At 45.0% G+C, this 22,139-nt stretch overlaps 1 protein-coding gene across 1 annotated transcript in view; it reads left to right on the forward strand.

Moving 5' to 3' along the window:
- OSGIN1 (oxidative stress induced growth inhibitor 1) overlaps window positions 1–22,139 on the forward strand; it is a 50,856-nt gene that overhangs the window by 23,333 nt on the left and 5,384 nt on the right. Inside the window, exons 2-5 of the mRNA XM_077288174.1 lie at window positions 12,166–12,261; window positions 14,880–15,016; window positions 18,229–18,420; window positions 19,161–19,252. Of these exons, the coding sequence (XP_077144289.1) occupies window positions 12,198–12,261; window positions 14,880–15,016; window positions 18,229–18,420; window positions 19,161–19,252 (485 nt within the window). The 5' untranslated portion in view covers window positions 12,166–12,197. The remainder of the gene's footprint in view (window positions 1–12,165; window positions 12,262–14,879; window positions 15,017–18,228; window positions 18,421–19,160; window positions 19,253–22,139) is intronic.

Consider the following 22,139-nt stretch of genomic DNA (forward strand, 5'->3'; position numbering starts at 1 on the left):
TATGTTGAGTCATGGACATGTACAGGAAATGCAGGCTGACCTCCCTATGGTGAGTAACGGACACGTGCAGGAAATGCAGGCTGACCCATCTATGGTGAGTAACGGACATATGCAGGAAATGCAGGCCGACCACCCTATGGCGAGTAACGGACATGTGCAGGAAATGCCAGTCGACCGCCCTATGGCGAGTAACGGACATATGCAGGAAATGCAGGCCGACCACCCTATGGTGAGTCACAGACATGTGCAGGAAATGCAGGCCGACCACCCTATGGTGCGTAACTGACATGTGCAGGAAATGCAGGCCGACCACCCTATGGTGAGTAACGGACATATGCAGGAAATGCAGGCCGACCACCCTATGGTGAGTCATGGACATGTGCAGGAAATGCAGGCCGACCACCCTATGTTGAGTCATGGACATGTACAGGAAATGCAGGCCGACCTCCCTATGGTGAGTAACGGACACGTGCAGGAAATGCAGGCTGACCCATCTATGGTGAGTAACGGACATATGCAGGAAATGCAGGCCGACCACCCTATGGTGAGTAACGGACATGTGCAGGAAATGCAAGCCGACCCCTTATGGTGAGTCACAGACATGTGCAGGAAATGCAGGCCGACCACCCTATGGTGAGTCACAGACATGTGCAGGAAATGCAGGCTGACCACCCTATGGTGATTAACGGACATGTGCAGGAAATGCAGGCCGACCACCCTATGGGGAGTCACAGACATGTGCAGGAAATGCAGGCCGACCACCCTATGGTGCATAACTGACATGTGCAAGAAATGCAGGCCGACCACCCTATGGTGAGTAACGGACATGTGCAGGAAATGCAGGCCGACCACCCTATGGTGAGTCTCGGACATGTACAGGAAATGCAGGCCGATCACCCTCTTGTGTGTAACGGACATATGCAGGAAATGCAGGTCGACCACCCTATGGTGAGTCATGGACATGTACAGGAAATGCAGGCCGACCACCCTATGGTGAGTAAAGGACATGTGCAAGAAATGCAGGCCGACCACCCTATCTATGGTGAGTCACAGATATGTGCAGGAAATGCAGGCCGACCACCCTATGGTGAGTGACGGACATGTGCAGGAAATTCAGGCTGACCACCCTATGGTGAGTCACAGACGTGCAGGAAAGGCAGGCCGACCACCCTATGGTGCGTAACTGACATGTGCAGGAAATGCACGCCGACCACCCTATGGTGAGTGACGGACATGTGCAGGAAATGCCTTTTGACCACCCTATGGTGAGTATCGGACATGTGCAGAAAATGCAGGCCGACCACCCTAGGGTGAGTAACGGACATATGCAGGAAATGCAGGCCGACCACCCTATGGTGAGTCACAGACATGTGCAGGAGATGCAGGCCGACCACCCTATGGTGAGTAACGGACATGTGCAGGAAATGCAGGCTGACCATCCTATGGTGAGTAACGGACATGTGCAGGAAATGCAGGGTGACCACCCTATGGTGAGTAACAGACACGTGCAGGAAATGCATGCCGACCACCCTATGGTGAGTAACGGACATGTGCAGGAAATGCAGGCTGACCACCCTATGGTGAGTAACGGACATGTGCAGGAAATCCAGGCCGACCAACCTATGTTGAGTAACGGACATGTGCAGGATATGCAGGCCGACCACCCTATGTGAGTAACGGACATGTGCAGGAAATGCAGGCTGACCACCCTATGGTGAGTCACAGACATGTGCAGGAAATGCAGTCTGACCATCCTATGGTGAGTCAGAGACATGTAAATTAAATGCGGGCCGACCACCCTACTTTGCGTAACGGACATGTGCAGGAAATGCAGGCCGACCAACCTATGGTGAGTGACGGACATGTGCAGGAAATTCAGGCTGACCACCCTATGGTGAGTCACAGACATGTGCAGGAAATGCAGGCTGACCATTCTATGGTGAATAACGGACATGTGCAGGAAATTCAGGGCAACCACCGTATGGTGAGTCACAGACACGTGCAGGAAATGCAGGCCGACCACCCTATGGTGAGTAACGGACATGTGCAGGAAATGCAGGCCGACCACCCTATGGTGAGTAATGGACATGTGCAGGAAATGCAAGCTGACCACCCTATGGTGAGTAACGGACATGTGCTGGAAATGCAGGCCGACCGACCTATGGTGAGTAACGGACATGTGCAGGAAATGCATGCCGACCACCCTATGGTGAGTAACGGACATGTGCAGGAAATGCACGGCGACCACCCTCTGGTGAGTAACGGACATGTGCAGGAAATGCAGGCCGACCACCCTATGGTGAGTCATAGACATGTGCAGGAAATGCAGGCCGACCACCCTATGGTGAGTCACAGACATCTGCAGGAAATTTTTCTTTGTTAAATACATTTGGTGCTAAAACTTAATTTTTGCAATTGATCTGAGCATTTGCAATGCAAGTCAATGGGTCCGTGAAAAAAATCAGACAGTGGAGAATTATTTTTTTATTTCTTCATGTACAAGAAAATCGGATGACACTCATATTATACTCTGATCTGAATGAGCACTTAATGTGCGCAATGCCTGTTCCTCACAGACATGATGATGTCGGGCTACTCAAGGCCATTGCAGAATGCCAATATGGAGACATCCACTGAGCAGATTGGTCTGGAATATCCTGGTAGTAAATGACCGCATTCAATATAAAATTGTGTAATCATTCCGTAAGACAGGCAAAGTTCACTCCAGATATTGAACATTACAGTGCACTCCTATTTTTTGTTAAATATTAATATATAGCAAGTTAAAGAGACGGAGGAGATGTGTTAACGACACAAAGATAATTTTATCTTTCTTGCATAATGCCATAAATACTATATCTAACTGTTGAGTAAATGTCTAACTGAACGCTCTTTATAATACACCATTGATAGTAGATGAAAAACGTTACGTAAAACACAAGGATATTGTACATAGTTTTCTGCCCAGAAAGCTAATTCTTAGAATTTGCCAGAGTTTCGCCCATGTAGACAGCCCTCTTATCACCCAAGAGACAGACCACAGAATTGCTGTTCTCAGATCTAAGGGGTAACATTTCTCCTTTTGGAGAGTGGCATACCATCTTTGGCTTGTCAAGGTAAGGAGGCTTATTCGCCATGCAATGCTCCTCTGGGAAATATAATATGCAAATTGCCTCTTCTGAGAAAAAGAGGACTTAAACTCTATAGCGCCACCTGTTGGAAGTAGCGATCCTACAAGTCACAATCAACCCTTTAACGAGTCGTACAATATGACTTAGGATAAAAGCCAAATCAGTATCTCAATTCGCAGACACGGTGTTTCGGGCTGTTGGCCCTCATCAATAAGCCTCCTTACCTTGACAAGCCAGAGATGGTATGTCACTCTCCATAAGGAGAAACGTTACCCCTTAGACCCCAGTCCAGAGCCTCTCACCTAGCCAAATCAGTTCTCATGCTTCGCACTGACGAAGGCCAACAGCCCGAAACACCTTGTCTGTGAATTGAGATACTGATTTGGCTTTTATCCTAACTCTGTCATGGGGAGACTAGGTGGGCAAGAGCTAATAACCCGGGCCCCTGCAATTTCCCTCAGACTAGGGAAATCCTGACTGACCCTCTACCTAGAGTTTACACTGATGGTGTGCATGTCTAGGCCTCGACCCTCGCCCTGTCTCCTGTTTCAACTCTAGGCTGAAACCACTATAAATGCGCAGGGCAAAATAAATACAAATATAGGAAGGAGTAAATAAGACAAAGGGAAATACACCACCAGCAACGATACTCCAACTACTAGCTCACCACTCCAATGTTCAGGAGAACTATTTAAAGGCAATGGGCATAGCCCAGCTTCCAATCCGAGCATCAGGTAAATTAACCCCGGACCAGCTAGATAAAATCTAGCCGACGCCAATGAGCACATAGTGGTCAAAAGCGGAATTACCGCTGTCTGTCGAACGACCTGGTCTGAACAGCGTCCGACATGACAGTACCCCGCCTTCTACGAGGGACCCCAGGGCCCTCACGGCTTATAGGACCCGGCTTGTCCGGATGGTGGCGGTGAAAAAACCTGACCAGCCGATCCGCATGAATGTCCGAGGCTGGTACCCAGGACCTCTCCTCAGGCCCATAACCACACCAGTGTACCAAGTACTGTAAAGTGCGGCACACTACACGAGAGTCAACCACCTTTGAGACTTCAAATTCCAAATTACCATCCACCAAGACTGGAGGTGGCATAGGCGCCGCGTCCACAGAACCCACCACCTTCTTTAAAAGAGACCTGTGGAACACGTTGTGTATCTTATACACCATAGGAAGCTCCAATCGGTACCCAACTGGGTTAATGACGGCGGTGACCCTAAATGGACCAATAAACCGTGGACCCAATTTAAGGGATGGTATTTTGAGTCTTATGTTTTTTGTGGATAACCACACCCAGTCATCCACACTCAGGTCCGGACCTGGCACACGCCTACTGTCAGCCACACATTTGTACCTAGCACCCACACTCAACAGGTGCTGTTTAACTCTCCTCCAGACTGATGACAATTGTGCTCCTAACTGGTCTTCCTCCGGAACGCCGGAAGAGCCCCTCTGACTCAAAGTACAAAATTGAGGATGTAGCCCGTAAACACAAAAAAACGGAGACTCCCCAGACGACTCCTGGCGGTGATTATTGATGGCAAACTCAGCCAAAGGAAGAAAGGTAGACCACTCCTCCTGGTTATCAGAGACAAAGCAGCGTAAGTACTGTTCCAAATTTTGGTTCATATGCTCAGTCTGACCATTTGACTGAGGATGAAACGCCGAAGAATGAGAACTTAATCCCCAGCCGTGAGCAAAATGCTTTCCAAAATTTTGCCACAAACTGAGTACCCCTATCAGACACGATGTCAGACGGAACCCCATGAAGTCTGACCACATCCTGCACAAATACCTGAGCCAGAGTCTTAGCATTAGGCAACGAAGGCAAAGACAAAAAGTGCGACATGTTTGAAAACCGATCAACAATCACCAAGATGACCATGTTCCCAGCTGAGGAGGGCAAATCAGTGATGAAATCCATGGAGATTTCCGTCCATGGCTTACTAGGTACCTCAAGAGGAAGTAGTGTGCCAACAGTACGGGAGTGGGGCATCTTAGCCCTAGCGCACGTGGTACAAGCTGACACGTATGAGACCACGTACTGTCGGATCTTGGGCCACCAAAACCGATGTGACACCAACTCCAAGGTACCTCTAACCCCTGAGTGGCCAGCCAGGACAGCATCATGATGCTCCGCCAAAACCTTTAAGCGGAGATGAAGCGGTATAAAAGATTTGTTGATGGGAAGCTCAGATGGTACCTCCTCCTGAGCCTCGGCAATCTCAGCCTCAACCTCGGTAGTGAGAGCCGAAACCACAACACCCTTTTGGAGGATGGGTACTGGATCCTCCCGTGGTTCTCCCCCCGGAAAACACCTGGACAGAGCATCCGCCTTAGTGTTTTTAGACCCCGGTCTGTAAGTGACAACAAAATTGAACCGCGTGAAAAACAATGCCCAGCGAGCCTGCCTGGGGGACAGACGCTTGGCTGACTCCAAATACAGCAGATTCTTATGATCGGTATTAAGACAGTAACCTGATGTACCGACCCCTCCAAGAAGTGTCGCCATTCCTCAAAGGCCAACTTGATTGCCAACAACTCCCTGTTGCCGATATCGTAGTTACGTTCGGCGGACGACAGTTTCTTGGAGAAATAGGCGCATGGACGCAATTCACTCAAAGATGAGCCTTGTGATAGTACCGCCCCCACACCAACCTCAGACGCATCGACTTCCACAACAAAAGATTTTGATACGTCTGGCTGCACAAGAATGGGGGCTGAAACAAAACTGTTCTTAAGAAATTCAAATGCGCGCACAGCAGCCTCAGGCCAAACGGAGAAATTGGTACCCCTTTTAGTCATGTCAGTTAGCGGTTTAGCAATGATGGAAAAATCCTTGATAAATTTCCTATAGTAGTTAGAAAACCCAAGGAACCGCTGAAGTGCTTTCAGGTTATCAGGCCGTTCCCAATGCAGCACCGCTTGCACCTTAGCGGCGTCCATTTTAAAACCAGAAGCAGACACAATATAACCCAAGAAAGGCAACTCTTGAACAGAAAATACACATTTCTCAAGTTAGCATACAGCTTATTCTCTCTGTGAAGCTGTAACACCTGCCTGACATGATCTAAATGAGTATCACGGTCGCAAGAATATATGAGAATGTCATCTAGGTACACGATAACGAATTTCCCCAAAACATGCGAAAACACATAATTAATGAAATGTTGGAACACTGCAGGTGCGTTAGTCAACCCAAATGGCATCACCAAATTTTCAAAATGACCCTCAGGCATATTAAAAGCCGTCTTCCACTCATCGCCTTGACGGACTCTTATGAGGTTGTACGCCCCCCTGAGGTCAAGCTTGGTAAACCACTTAGCACCTGCCACCTGGTTGAACAAATCTGGTATTAGTGGCATAGGGTATGGATCACGAACCGTAATCTGGTTCAATTCCCTGAAATCCAAACACGGGCGTAATCCGCCATCTTTCTTCTTCACGAAGAAGAATCCTGCTGCCACAGGCGAGGATGAAGGCCTGATGTGCCCTTTGCTCAAACTTTCAGCAATGTAATCCTTTAATGCTTGTCTCTCCGGACCGGAGATGTTAAACATCCTTGCTTTAGGCAATTTGGCCCCTGGTTTAAACCTGATAGTACAGTCATAGGGGCGATGTGGCGGCAACTCTGAACAACCCTTCTCAGAGAACACATCCACAAAATCCAGAAGTGACTCCGGAACGCTTGAAGTCACAGCAGACACACATGTGGCCAGGCAATTCTCCTGGCAGAATTCGCTCCACTGAATTATGTCCTGAGTTTTCCAGTCAATTACCGGGTTGTGCATAGACAACCATGGAAAACCCAAAACCACCTGAGCAGGAAGATTCCTGAGCACCTTACATGTAACCTGCTCGGAATGTAGAAACCCAATGTGGAGTTTCACCTCAGCCACAAATTCAGTAATCTCCCCCTGAGAGAGAAGAGCAGCATTGATGGTGACCACGCGGATAGGATGAGGCAGTTTTTCAATCCTAAAACCTGCTGTGCGCGCAAACTCCTCATCAATGAGATTTGTGGCTGAACCACTATCCACAAAAACAGTAATTGGCAGCTCACTGCCAGCGATTATAACCTTAGCAGGGAGCATGCATTGAGAAACCACCATGGAGGATATACATAAGCTCAGATTGGTCTCCTCCACACCCTCTGAGCTTAGAAGTTCTCCGCCATTGCGTTTTTCTTAGACAGTAGAGGACAGATGTTAATAAAATGACCAGTCTTACCGCAGTAAAAACAGGCTCCCTACTTCCTGAGCTCAGGGGCTCGACGCTTCACATGTGACACCCCTGCGATTTGCATAGGCTCCATGGGTTCACCTGCAGCAACCACACGTGAACCTAAACCCTCTCCCATAGGTGGTGTCTCATGCTCCCCCTGATGCAAACGGCGATCAATGCGGACAACCAGACTCATAGCGGAATCTAGAGAAGTAGGAGTCTCGTACATCAGAAGGGCTTTTTTAACCCTTCCAGAAACCCCATGAATAAACTGACTCTGCAGCGCTGGATCATTCCACTGTGTATCGATCGCCCAGCGATGAAATTCAGAACAGTAATCCTCTGCAACTCGCTCCCCCTGGCGAATAGTGCGTACCTTAGATTCTGCTAGAGCCATTCTGTCTGGCTCATCGTAAATGTTTCCAAGAAGGGAAAAAAAACTCTCCACAGAGTCAAATGCATCAGAATCAGATGGCAAAGAAAACGCCCATGCTTGGGGATCCCCGCTTAACAATGACAACACCAGGCCCACACGCTGAGCCTCATTACCTGAGGAGATCGGGCGCATACGGAAATATAGTTTGCAAGCTTCACGAAAAGAAACAAATTTACTGCGTTCCCCAGCAAATTTTTCAGGCAAAGGAAACTTAGGCTCAGCAACTCTACCTGTCGCTCCAGCTTGCACATTAGATACTGCTAGTCCCTGTTGCTGCACTGCCCCCCTCAACTCAGTGACCTGTAGGGACAGCGCCTCCAACTGGCGGGTTATGGAAGTCATGGGATCCATGACAAAACAAAAAAAAAGGAAACCCCTTTTTTTTTTTTTTAAAGGCCGATTATAATGTCACGGGGAGTGTTGTGAATTAGACTTTTTTTGGCTCCCTCTTGTGGTCACTAGTGATATGACACTGGGATTGTCTTTCCTCAGTTTGGCACCCACCTGGGTCGTTAGTCCAGGGGTGTTGCTATATAAACTTCCTGAATTCTCAGTCTGGTGCCTGGCATCGTTGTAATCAGTCCTTTCTGTTTGCTCCTGTCTGCTGGTCCTGGTTCTTGCAAAATTAAGCTAAGTCCTGCTTCCTTGTTTTTTGGTTATTTGTATAGCTCTTATTTTCTGTCCAGCTTGTACTAAATGTGATTCCTGTTTTGGCTGGAAGCTCTAGGGGGCTGGTATTCTCCCCCCGGGCCGTTAGACGGTTCGGGGGTTCTTGAATATCCAGCGTGGACATTTTGATAGGGTTTTTGCTGACCGTATAAGTCATCTTACTATATTCTGCTATTAGTCAGTGGGCCTCTCTTTGCTAAATACTTAGTTCATTCTTACGTTTGTCTTTTCTTCTTACCTCACCGTTATTATTTGTTGGGGGCTTGTATCCAACTTTTGGGGTCTTTTCTCTGGAGGCAAGAAAGGTCTATCTTTTCCCTTCTAGGGTTAGTTAGTTCTCCGGCTGGCGCGAGACGTCTAGAACCAACGTAGGCACGTTCCCCGGCTGCTGCTATTTGTGGTGCTAGGATTAGATATACTGTCAGCCCAGTTACCACTGCCCTATGAGCTGTTTTTTTGTGTTTGCAGACTTGGTATTTATTTCTGAGACCCTCTGCCATTGGGGTCATAACAGGGGAGACTAGGTGGGCAAGAGCTAATAACCCGGGCCCCTGCAATTTCCCTCAGACTAGGGAAATCCTGACTGACCCACTACCTAGAGTTTACACTGATGGTGTGCATGTCTAGGCCTCGACCCTCGCCCTGTCTCCTGTTTCAACCCTAGGCTGAAACCACCGCCCACCACCCAGTGAAAAGATAATACACCAATACCCACAGTTAGCACAGATGAGGATAACAGAAAATATACACCACGCCGCAGTCACTCAGGAATACACTATAAATGCGCAGGGCAAAATAAATACAAATATAGGAAGGAGTAAATAAGACAAAGGGAAATACACCACCAGCAACGATACTCCAACTACTAGCTCACCACTCCAGACCGAGATAACAACGCACAAGACAGAAGCTATAATCGGCGACGCCCAATGTTCAGGAGAACTATTTAAAGGCAATGGGCATGGCCCAGCTTCCAATCCGAGCATCAGGTAAATTAACCTGAACTAGCCGACGCCAATGAGCACATAGTGGTCAAAAGCGGAATTACCGCTGTCTGTCGAACGACCTGGTCTGAACAGCGTCCGACATGACAAACTCATATTGTACGACTCGTTAAAGGGTTGATTGTGACTTGTAGGATCGCTACTTCCAACAGGTGGTGCTATAGAGTTTAAGTCCTCTTTTTCTCAGAAGAGGCAATTTGCATGTTCTCAGATCAGTCACTTTAAACGCTCACATGGTTAAACTTCGCCTCTCGTTATCTACTTTTACATTACTAAAATTGTATTCAAGGAATTATGGTACTCTACGCACAAGAACAGAAGGCGAATAACCATAAATAAATTGTCACAATGCACAAAAGAAAGCATCAGAACAGGGTTTAGCATACATAATTGTGTGGTGTTCTCTGAAAATATGAGTTTGTGTCAAGAAGATATGGCAGAAAAGTGTATAGTATTAAAAGGAATATCAATAGATAGATCAAATAAATAGGTTATTAAATAGATAAATGAGTCTAAATACACTGCACATATTAAACAGCAGATATACCATTGAAAAGAGAAAAACACAGAAATTAGGACCCCAAGACTCCAACACGCGTTTCACCCTTGGCTTTCTCAAGGGGTCGGGGAATTATGACATAAGAGCTTCACAAAAGGAATAATATATTTGACTAGAGAAATGTGGCTGGTATTATAGCACGGCAGACTGTAGGAAAGCTGCCATGTCATAGTCTCATGTTCACTATTATATTTTTTATGCTGCTAAAGCTGATTAGAATGTGACAGACTTATTACCTTCTTACAACTACATTTTCAGCATTTTGCAAGGATAACCTTGAGATATTGTACTTGTCAGATTTTCAGAGCAGATAACATAAAGTGCATCCATCATGTCCAGCTGTCACTTTACACCAGTGGCTGCTGTCCTTCAGGCTACACATAGGAGCATTCTAAGATGTTACATTTTCCCAGGAGTAAGGATTGATCTACTCATCTGCTCAGCCCTTGAGTCACCTGCTGCTTTAGTGAGACCACTCCTGGGGTCCCTACAGATCCTGTAAGTGATAACACCCCATGACGGTTGGTCTCAGTAGTCAGCTGATGTATATACAAGTATAAGCGGGCAAATCTATTGGCCAAGAGCGTATTGTGCCAATCTTCAGGAAAGACTCTTGTGTACCCCACATTCAACTTCACAATTGAGGGTCATTTTTACTCAAGTGGCAGCAAAAAGTCTATTGGGCCCTCGCCGAAATTTACTGGTGCTGAGTCTTTCCCTGGCCATATCGTAAGTCAAACATAAAGCTCAGGTTCTTTAAGGCACATCTGTATGACACATCCTAGTGCTGTCCATTTTTTCTCTCAGACAACACAACCGACCCATAGAGTTTTATTGATCTGTTTACACCTCCGTTTTAAAAACTGATCGTGCCTTCAGCCCGTGAGACTCAGAGCAGGTCCTATGCTCTTCAGTTTTCATACATTAAAATCTGTTGAGATACATATAAAATGGATGACGCACCAAACACAGTTTCATTCATTTATAACTGATACATTGCTAAGAGTCAATAGCTGCAAAACGTTTTGACAGTTCATCTGCCTCGGTGAAACAAAAAAACGGATGAGAAAAAATGGACGCAATTAGGATGACAACTGAGAAAAGTATTGGTCTGTTTTTCGCGGATGGTAATGTAGCCTAAGAATCAAGGGTTACTTTTCCAGCGTTGCGGATGCATTTCTTTGCTTGTCACATTCACAACTCCACTGGGGCTTTAAAATCCATATTATCCTCTACAGGAGCAGATCGCTGGCATTTAATAGGTTAAGGAAAGCCATATTGGTTTGTTAGCATAAACGTGAGCTTATCTATGGCAATCTTATCATAACTAATCTGTGGTGTAGGGAAGTGGCACTATGACATACTGATGGGCAGGGCTGTTTGAGCGGCATTGACAGATGAAATCTCGTTCCTATGCTGCTGGTATCAACTCTCTTCACTTTGCCAATCCTACACTCAGAAGGTGGCAGCATTCTTAGATAATTAAATATAAATGCACTATCGTGAAATATCTGTAGGCATTGGCAGTGCTTCTTTGTCTGTTCTTAAGGAGAACCTGACGTCTGGCACATGCTGCCCTATCCATGGTCAGCATGCATCTGGCACTGGTTGTATTATCTCAGGAGGGTCCCCAGCGGCTTCTCCCCTCCCGCTGCCCTGGATTCACAGGTCTTTGCTTAGGTGCGCGTATAAGCAGATACCTGTCAATTCACTGTAGCGGGTGGGGAGAAGCCGCTGGAGACCTGCTTGTCCAACTAGACCCCAGCACTGCTCGGTCCCCGGCGACTTTTAAAGTACGTTTTTAAACAAAAATGGAATATTTCAGCCAATCAATGGAAATATACATTTGAGGTAATGAAAGGAAAAACACAATGGTGCTGACTAGTATCTGCCACGTCACTTGGCAGAATATTTTTCCACTACAGCTTTCAAATTTGCTTCAGAAAAATCTTCGCCTATAAAAGCGACAATAGGAGATGGTTTATGAGCAGTTTTATGCTCATTTTTACCCAGCATACCTGAAAAATAGGTATAATTATAATTGTATTAAATGTCTCCTTTTATATATATATGTTATAAAATAATGCAAAATTAACTTCTCTGCGAGTAACAGGAATTTCCTCTCATTACAGAACCTTTGATTGGATTCCAACAAGTGACCAACATGTCTGCAAAATTAGCAGAGCTCCACACAAGTGCGGTATCCCCACTACCAGTGCTTGTAATAGGTACGTTTCTAAATCATCATACAAGCGGGCATCTCACATCTCGCCGACCTCCATAATGTCGTTGGATATGTGGCAGTGTGTATGCCACAGACTGATCCAATATACCAGTGATCTCCGTTTTAGCTTTGTTAATATAATCATTGGTTCATAGGTACCGAGGACAAGTTACAGCTTGTATTTCATTACATAACCAGGCTGTGCCCATGCCAGCTGATGTCACTATAAACCACCTGAGAAAGCTGCCCAGCAGGTTCTCCACAGGGGAGCGAAACTCTATTGTTATGGGTTTAAACGTATCTCCTTGACCATCAAAGTAGGAAAATCATCCAACAAATGTGTGACATGTTCCCACAGAGAAGGACAATGTTTCCATAACTGAAGACAATAACGCACAACAGAGACTCATCATTCTGCTAAATATTCTGCAGAGCGGGATAAATGCCCATGAATTGTAATATAGTCTGGGGAGAATAAACCAGATCAGAAATAAAACAATGAAATTAATATATTTTAGCTAAATAGATTTGTTCCTACTTACAATCCCCAATGTAGGTCTCAGTCTAGTCTTGAGTGTATTGGTGCTCTAATTTCAGCAGACAAAAACACCAAAATTGGTCATCAAAACATCAAAAGGTGGTGGATTGGCAGTTCTCAATTGTCAGTCTTGACCATATAACACAGATGATCCAATGCTTGGATCAATGACTGTCTCTCACAGTTTAGAAAAGAGCTAGTTAGTACCAGGGTGAACTTTCAAGAAGTCCATTCAGCCAGTGATGGGAAGGGTCATACTCTGGACTTGTTTTTCCTCAAAGGATTGGCAATCTCAGATATAATGATGAAGCCAGTTATGTAGTCAGACCATCACACCATCAGCTTCTTATTGTCATGTCGGACGCTATTCACACTAGGGCGTCCGACAGACAGCGGTAATTCCACATTTGTCCACTATACGCTCAGTGGCGCCGGCTAGACTTTATCCAGATATTCCGGGGTTAATCTAGCTGGTAATCGGGTTGGAGGCTGGGTCATGCCCGTGGCCTTTAAATAGTCATTCTGGACTTTGGGCGTCGCCGATTATAGCTTGTGTCTTGTGCCTGGTGATCTCGGTCTGGAGTGGTGGTCTAGGAGAAGAAATATCGTATCTGGTGGTGTATTATCCTTTGTCATATTTCTCCTTCCTATATTTGTATTTGTTTTGCCCTGTGCACATTATAGTGTTTTCCTGTGTGTCTGCGGCGTGGTGCGTTTTTAGTTTTTCCCTGTCTGTGCTTTCTGTAGGGGTTGGTGTGTGGTCTTATCACTGGGAGGCGGGTGGAGGTTTCAGCATAGGACTGAAACAGGAGTCAGGGTCAGGCCTGGCGGCCCAGACAAGCACACCATCAGTGTAAATTCTGGGAGAGGGACAGACAGGGTTTTCCCTAGTCTAAGGGATATCGCAGGGGCCCGGGTAATCAGCTGTAGTCTACCCAGTACCCCCGTGACACTTATTCAGCTCCACAAATGTCAAGCATCAAAATAAAAAATCAATAAAACATAGGAGTCTTAAAGCATTATCTTTAAACTATATTAGGAACAACTTCAGTTGGATGCCTTCTCAGACCCAAGCTTCTTGGTGCAGTAATGCAACATATCTTTGTCATCTGCTTTTGATATTATGGTTTCCCGGCACACCGAACATTTTACCCCAAAAATCGTTACCCACCTACCTTGGTTCCATGGCTAGTCTTTGCTGCGCTCTTTGTTGGGGTTTCACAAGTTACCCAGCAAACTCCAGTGACACCATCACCCAAGACCTTATAAGGCCAACTCAAACTCACTCTTGTTTGAGTATTCAAAGGGTTGTCCAGTATTTTTATTATATTGAGATAGGTTATCAATGCCAGATCGTTGGGGTGTGACACCCAGCACCAATGTTGACCAACTATTCAGGCTACCAGCTGTGGCTGAATGTGTTCAGTTGCAGATCTGTCTAGTTCAGCTCTGTCATGTGAATAGTGGCCGTGGCCGGGTGCTGCACATCTGCCCCTATTTAAATGCTTTGCAACAGATCACATCTAGCCACCTCTGGCACTGGGAACAGTGATGGCTGTCGCACCCCCATCGATCTGATATTGATGATCTATCCTAAGGATAGGCTATCAATATACTGTAACGTACTGAACAATCTCTTCAAGCAAGCCTTGGGATTACCTTCTGTCTTGGTTTTTGTCCCACTACTTTACTCAGCTGGTATCCTCTCCTCATCTCATTGCTAGAATTTACATTTGCTTCCTTGGTTAGCTCCAACTCTTCTTTGACTATAAGCATATCAAACGCGTCTTTATCGCTACTACAACATATCCATATTATATTATTTTATTTATTTTAATTGAATGTATTTATTTTAATTCCAGGGCACTGCACTTGCAAAAAATAGGTGTACAATTAACTGAGAAAAATACATAATAAGTTAAAAAAAAGTCAACTAAACATGGATAAGTGACAGACAGGTGTGATATCAGAGAGGACCCTGCCCACGAGGGGTTACATTCTGTAAAAGCATGTCCGCTCCTGTTATCAAGTGGTGCATATGTGTGATATTTTATAACATTACAACTCTGTATATCTTATTCCAGGTAACGGCCCATCAGGCATCTGCCTCTCCTACCTGCTGTCTGGATATACCCCATATATGAAAGAAGGTGCTATACATCCAAACCCCTTATTGCAAAGGAAGCTGGAAGACCTTCCGAATGTTCCTATCACTCAACAGGTCAGTATAGACTAAAAAAATCTTCTGTTTCAACTGTGAGGCCACGTTCACACATTCGGTATTTGGTCAGTTTTTTACCTCAGTATTTGTTAGCCAAAACCAAAATAGGAAAAGCATAATAGAAATACATCACTACTTCTGCATTTATCACCCATTCCTGGTTTTGGCTTACAAATACTGAGGTAAAAATCGCACTGAATACTTAACGTGTGCATGTGGTCTTCGAATGTGAAAATGGAATGTTTTGTTAAATTCTTTGTTAACACTAATGTTCTACACTAAAAAGTCTAAGTGAATTTGTCACCAGGTTTTTGCTATCCTAACTGAGAGCAGCATGATGTAGGGGCAGAGACCCTGATTCCAGTGATGTGTCACATACTGAACTGCTTGCTGCAGTTTTGATAAAACAGTTTTAAAACATCTGCTGCAGATCTAGCAGCTCTCTCAATGCTGAGCTCTGTATAACCCCGCCCACACTTCTGATTGGCAGCTTTCTGTGTACACTGCATGTAGGGAGAAAGCTACCAATCAGTAATGGAGGTGGGGTTATAGAAAGCACATGAATATGGAGGACTACCTGGTAGACGGTTTACTAGTCCTCTAGTGATAGTGATAATCTCCTGCTAATATGTAATGTGGCACGGGGCATTAACCGTGGGCAAAGTACTCTTGCTTCATGCCCTGGCACGCTACATGAAAGCCGTGGGTCCCGGCTGGATGTGCGGACTTTAGTTATAGGGGCGCTACACCCTTGCAGACCTCATGATGCCGGTGACTGGCCAGGATCAGATGCTGTAAAGTTCAATGAGGGAGATCACCACTCAAAAATGAATTGTCTTTTGCTGAACAATAATGTAGGGAGTAGTGATGAATGAGTGTGCTCGTTACTCCAGTTTTCCCAGCATATTCGGGTGTTCTCTGAGTGTCTTGGGCGTGCTCGTGTTTTATGTTTGAGTCCCCACAGCTGCATGATTTGCGGCTGCTAGACAACCTGAATACATGTGGGGATTCCCTAACACACAGGCAGTCCCTGCATGTGTTCAGGTTGTCTTACAGCTGCAAATCATGCAGCTGCGGCAACACAAAAATAATCTCCGCGCACGCCCAAGATACTGAGAGAACACCCGAGCATGCTCGGAAAACTCGAGTAACGAGCTCACTCGCTTATCACTAGTAGGGAGAAGTATGTACAGGAATAGTGGGTGCAAAACTTGTGGAAATTTCTTTCAGAACATGTGACATTTTTATACACAGTCCGTTCTTTCCTGAACTTGCTCCACTCCTTGTCTATTAATCTCTCTAACTTCACCACCACCCAGCACAACACTTCAGGAGCTTCCCTAGTGTCCAACAACAGCATCACTAACCAGTAAGTGAGAGTCCTATTTTTCAACCCTGCAGTTCCTCTCCTTTTTCCCTTTAGGGGAGTTACTTGTGCCACTGTGGCCGTTACTTAACTTCTCTGCTTGCTAACGCCTTGGAGCTACCACACAGGGCAGTCACTTTTCATCCCGCTTTCCTTCTTATCGCTGCTCTATCAGTTGACTGCTAGGTAACTCTGTCTAGCTAGGCTTTCTGCCCCAGACCTCAACTCCAGAGAATCACTCACTCATTCTAATGCTTTTCCTTGTTTTTCTCTGGATCACGCTATCCATTATCTCGGTCTCCACTCTCTCTCGTGACACCCAATCCATGGTGGTCTGCTGAGTACTCTGCTCTAGCTGCAAGCTAGGCCTTATCTCCTCATTGTGCCTATACTAAGCTCCTCCCCCTGGGCTAGTCCCAGCTCTTAACCCTGTTAGCTACCTAGTACTGGGAAGAACCCAATCTATCACTAATAACACCACATTGAAACATCAAAAGTACATTATAACAATACACCTGTCTTCAAGAGGGAACGTGGGCAACACCAACAACCGCTTACAGATAAAACAATTATGGTATACAATGTGCGACAAGCTACCCAGTAAGTGATGCATCGCTGGAATCAGAGTCTCAGTCTCTACATAATGCTGCTCAAAGATTAGGTGACAGATTCCCTTTGAGTAACACTCCTTTACCTATCTATTGGTTCTGAACAATCTGTACTACACTCCAGAGCTGAAATCTGTAAAACCTGACACATGCTTGGCTCCAGGTGCAGGGCCACTTGTAATTTGAAATTCCTTGCATGCAGCTTCTCCCCTAAGGCCGCTTTTACAAGGTGGAATTTAGGTCTGTATTTTGCATCAGTATTTGCAAGTCAAAACCAAAAACGTAAAATAAACGTCTGTGGGTTACAGATACTACTGTAAACTACTGTCCAAAATGACAGTGAAAATTACCGGAAGGAACATGTGTAATAATAATGGTTAACAATGACACAACCAAAAGAAAAGGGCATTGTTACAGATGTCACCATGGACAGCCACGTGGGCACTGTACTATTAACACACTATGGCACTATGGTACTGGCATGGATCGGGCGCTTTAATGTAGTGTTTTAGTGTATATATAAACAGCATTAGGGTATGTGCACATGACGACTTTTTTAGAGGAAAATGCTTTTTTATTATTTAATTATTTTTTATTGTTGTTTTTAGTCTTTTCCTGAGCCCTTGTCAATGTTTTTGATGTCGTCCAGTGGGTTTTCTCCCTGTGTTTTGCAGTGTCTTGTTTACTGACATTTCCCAGACTTTTTTCAACTCTTCAAGAAGCCACTAGCAATTTTTTTAAAAGCAAAAGTGCTGGCAAACAGCTCCAAAAGATGCGCGGGACATCTTGAGGGTATATTTTGAGCCTTCCCGTTGACTTGTTGGGTAAAATATAGAGCTTCTGCTGAAAGGAAAACACCTGAAGAATAGTCCGATCATTTCTTTTAACCGCTTGGAATCTTTGAAGCAGTTGAAAGATAAAAAAAACTGAAGCAAGTCATATTTATATAGAAATGTGCTTTATAAGTGAGTTGCAGAGTGGACCAGCCTGTAAAACACATCTTGTGGACTTATACACTTAGTGAGCTACCCTGATAGTGTAGGCAATGTGGCCATTGTCTTGATAATTGTGTGTCCACAATCCTTGGTTCCTCTGATCAACAGAGATCTTCCCCACTGGTCAATATTTAGCTTTAAAAAGTCGAAACTATATTATAATAATATAATAATGCTTTGTACATCTTGTGTTCTGGACACCACTATGCTTAATTGTTTGTTTTTTTAATTTTACTTTTTAAGGATTTGGAGTATTTGTCTGAGGGTCTGGAAGGTCGCTCCAACAGTCCGGCTGCTCTCTTGTTTGATACCCTGCTCAGACCAGACACCGACTTTCTGGGAAATGTGGATTCTGTGTTGCAGTGGACTCTAGAACCTGAAAACGCGATTCCTCACCTGGTGCTTGGGCGAGGTCCACCCGGAGGAGCATGGAATGTAGGTATTCCTGGTGGAAAGCTAACGATGTCTAGAATGAGAGATTAGACATAAGAACTAATCTGGACTTATAGATGTTATACTTCTGAATAAAAGTTAAAAATACCACACCTGCGCTCTAATTGATGACAGAGGTGCAAGTAAAAGAGCTATGCAAAAAGGACCTGGCAATATCACACCTGTGTACACGGTACTGTATATGTAATAGGCAAATAGTGTACGTTATATAGCTGCTTAGGTATGAACTAACTATAGGACAGTGCCTATAGGTGCATATACACTTACTCGTGTTGGTGATATAGATGACTGTGAAGAGCGGAGAATGTCCAAAGAAACCTTCTTGCTAACCGCACTGTGCTGCACCGTATGGCTGGAAAAGGGAATAGTCCACGTCTGCTTCCCCAAATGGATGGCTCACCGCTGGGTGTCCGGATGAGCAAATGCCGCCAACTCCTAGCGTGCCCCGGCCGGAAGCAACGCCGGAGCAGTAGCGGTGTGTGCGAGGGGCGTGGCTGAAACAGTGACGTCACAGAATGGGCGGGCGCGTGTCAGGGGAACCAATCCAACGCGTTTCGAAGGAGGTACTCCTTCTTCGTCAGATGTTATACTTCGTCTATCTGGAGTAATCTTACATGCATTGAATAATAGCAATGTTCTACACTACATGGTCACTAGGTGACCACATTTGGAGCAATGTATTTCAGATAGAGATATAACTGACATTACTTTCACTGTTTCAGGCCATTGAGGGCTCAATGATAACTCTTAGCCGTGGAGACTGGATGGGGCTGCCTGATTTATCTTTCAAAGACTGGATGAGGATGAAAAAAAGGTAAGATATCAGCTATTTGTTGTCAAACTTCTCCTAATAGTATAAGTATGAGGCAACGAGAACGTGCACTACATAAACTCACCAACAGGTGTATGAATTTTTCATGTGTGCTCTTTGGTCCAATTATGAGTACTTTCACTAAGTTATTTCTTTAAAGATGGTGGTTCACCATCGACTTTTCACCCGTCCGCAGTGCCAGTGATAACTTGTCAGAACAACCAAAGCTGGAGGGCACTATTGCTAGGGATCTCCCATTACATGCTAGATAAATATGGCACAAACAAGCAGAAGAAAGGTAGCATGCGTGCAAGTAGCATGATAACTTGTCACCCGCGGGGACCAGCACCCCTGCTCTCAATGACAAAGGGACTGCTGGAAATAGCCGAATAATGTGAGCTCTCCAGAGTCAGGTTCTTGGGATCTGTAGACTTTGTGATTTACTGGAGTAAATGCTCTGTCAAAATTCAGAAAAAAGGGGTTTTCTTGTAGAAGAACTTTTCTAATAACATAAGTGGGGCTAAGCTGTAATACTACCACACATCCCATGATAGTCACTGACGCTATTTAGTTTTTTAACATTTCGCAAACTCGTAAAGAACATTTAAATATGTATTTTAAATATAATTGTCCAAAGCAAAGCAGCCCCATGTGCTGAAGAGTTAATAAAGCCTGTCAAAGACATAAGATAATGGTACCAGCATTGATCAGTGGTTGCTCTTTATAGATTTGCTATATCTGGCCACATCCATACCTCAAAGGGGTGGTCTTATAGTAACAACTCCCATAGGGCCTAAAAGAGTTAAGGGCTTATTCACACTTCTGTTTTTGGTCAGTACTTTATATCAGTGGTTGTCAAAACCAGGAACTTACCGCGAAAAACTAAAACTGAAAGATTGACACCTGTTCTGTGTCTTGGTTTTGGCATCAAAATACTGATGAAAAATACTGATGTGTGAATAAAGCCTAATGGAGAAAATTGTAAGCGGCCTTTTTTTTCCTCTGCTAAAGTTTCCCACTCTTTAATACGTGTAAATAAGTGGGTTTCAGAAATGGACCGATTTCATCCTCAGGCTTATCACATGATAGGGCACATCGATGTCATAGATGAAGATTCTTGACTCAGGATTCTCTTCTATTAGCCAGAGGAGAGCCAGTGACAAAGAATGGCTGCGGCTCTAACATTAGACATCTCAGAATCTTCAGCATGTAGCTTCATGTTGAACTACAACTGTCCCATCCTTCTAGTTCCCAACATCTACTGTGAGGGAACATGGCGTCCTCCATTCCTATTATGCAATGGGCTGAAAATCGTCATGTCCAGTGTAGTGCAGCGGTAGTACTCTGTGCAGTGATGAGGCAATGACCGAGTTAAGTTCAAAGCAAAATGTCTCTTTAATGTTCAGCTTAAAAAAACATAGCACACGATATCCTCCGGATCTCAGTCAGGAAATAGGACAGTCCACCTAAGGTTCGCAGCCAGGAACAAGACAGTCCACCTCCGGTTCGCAGCCAGGCACATATCCTCTGGATTACAGTCCCTAAACACACCAGCCCATCTCTGACTGTTACCGTGGGCGACTGCACAGCCGTGTTAATGTCTCTTTACTCACAGCTTTACACAGTACACGATAGCCTCCAGATCGCAGCCTGGAACCATATCCTCCAGTTTACAGTCACTAAACACGCCAGTCCACCATTTGATACCATTTACCGTGGGCGACTGTACCGCTGTGTACGCTGTAGGGTGCCAGGCATTTGAGCTGCCTTGGCTGTTTGGCTCTGCTGGCTTGTGTTGCCTCACACAGGTGGAGCTCTGCAGAGCCTTCTGCTCTGTACTGCTCTAAACACCAGACTGACACTGAGTCTGAACCTGACCCACCCAAGCTCTATACTGCAGGGTTTTTAACTTGAATCTGTGGCCTCCAGCCACATGGAAAGCCTCTCCCGGAGTGAAACTGACTACACGACTACCATCCTGCAGTCTGTTTCAAAACACAAAAGGTTTTCCCTAAATCTGCCTTGGACAACAAGCATGCCAAACACCTATACTCACCTTAGTCTGCATTGCAACCACAGCTATGCCTGTGACTGCAATGCACTCTCATGACCTCAATACACTTCCGTGCGCATCCTGGGGGAGCATACAGTGACCCTCACATGTAACACCAGTCACTGCCTCACACCAGACATTACTCAGATGTGTATAGCCAGCTGAAAGATACACGTTGTATCACCGATCTGCTCACATAGTCGGACTTGCACATTACATTGCTTCGATCACGGAGCGGTGAACATAAGTCATGTACATAGCATCCTGTTCTACAATTCAGCAGATACAATCTGAAATCAGTAATGGCTGTAGCACACCGCCTGCAGACATTGGAATCAGCCCTGTTTATCTCAGTTATTCATATCGTACCTGTGAATAGCACAACGTCAAGCACAGCCACCTCTACAATTACACCAGTGGTAATACTGCCTAATATTATGCATGCTGCTAACTTGATTTGGTTTTAGGTCGTTAATGGTTTATGCACTCTAATTAGGATACGTTTTAATGGTAGTAAATCGACAATTTTCCTAAGCACAAAAGATTGCTTGCCCATATCCCTCTCCTCCTTCTGACTAGTGATTAATTATAATGGACATTTGAAAATAATGGGTTTTGTTTAGGCACAATTAAACTCTTGACGTCCAAGACACATTCTTAACATTTCTGCTTAAAATTAACAAAAAGCCTACAAAACAGGTTTAACAAACTGGATCTACCAGAGTTTCAACCAATACATAGAATCATTTTACAGTGACAGTTTATTTCAAGAAACTGACATTTTTCCTATGGGCTATATGTGTATTAAATAAAGATAAATTACCAGGGCACATGTAC

Source organism: Ranitomeya variabilis, chromosome 2 (genome assembly GCF_051348905.1).
Source record: "Ranitomeya variabilis isolate aRanVar5 chromosome 2, aRanVar5.hap1, whole genome shotgun sequence".
Classification (NCBI taxonomy): Eukaryota; Metazoa; Chordata; class Amphibia; order Anura; family Dendrobatidae; genus Ranitomeya; species Ranitomeya variabilis.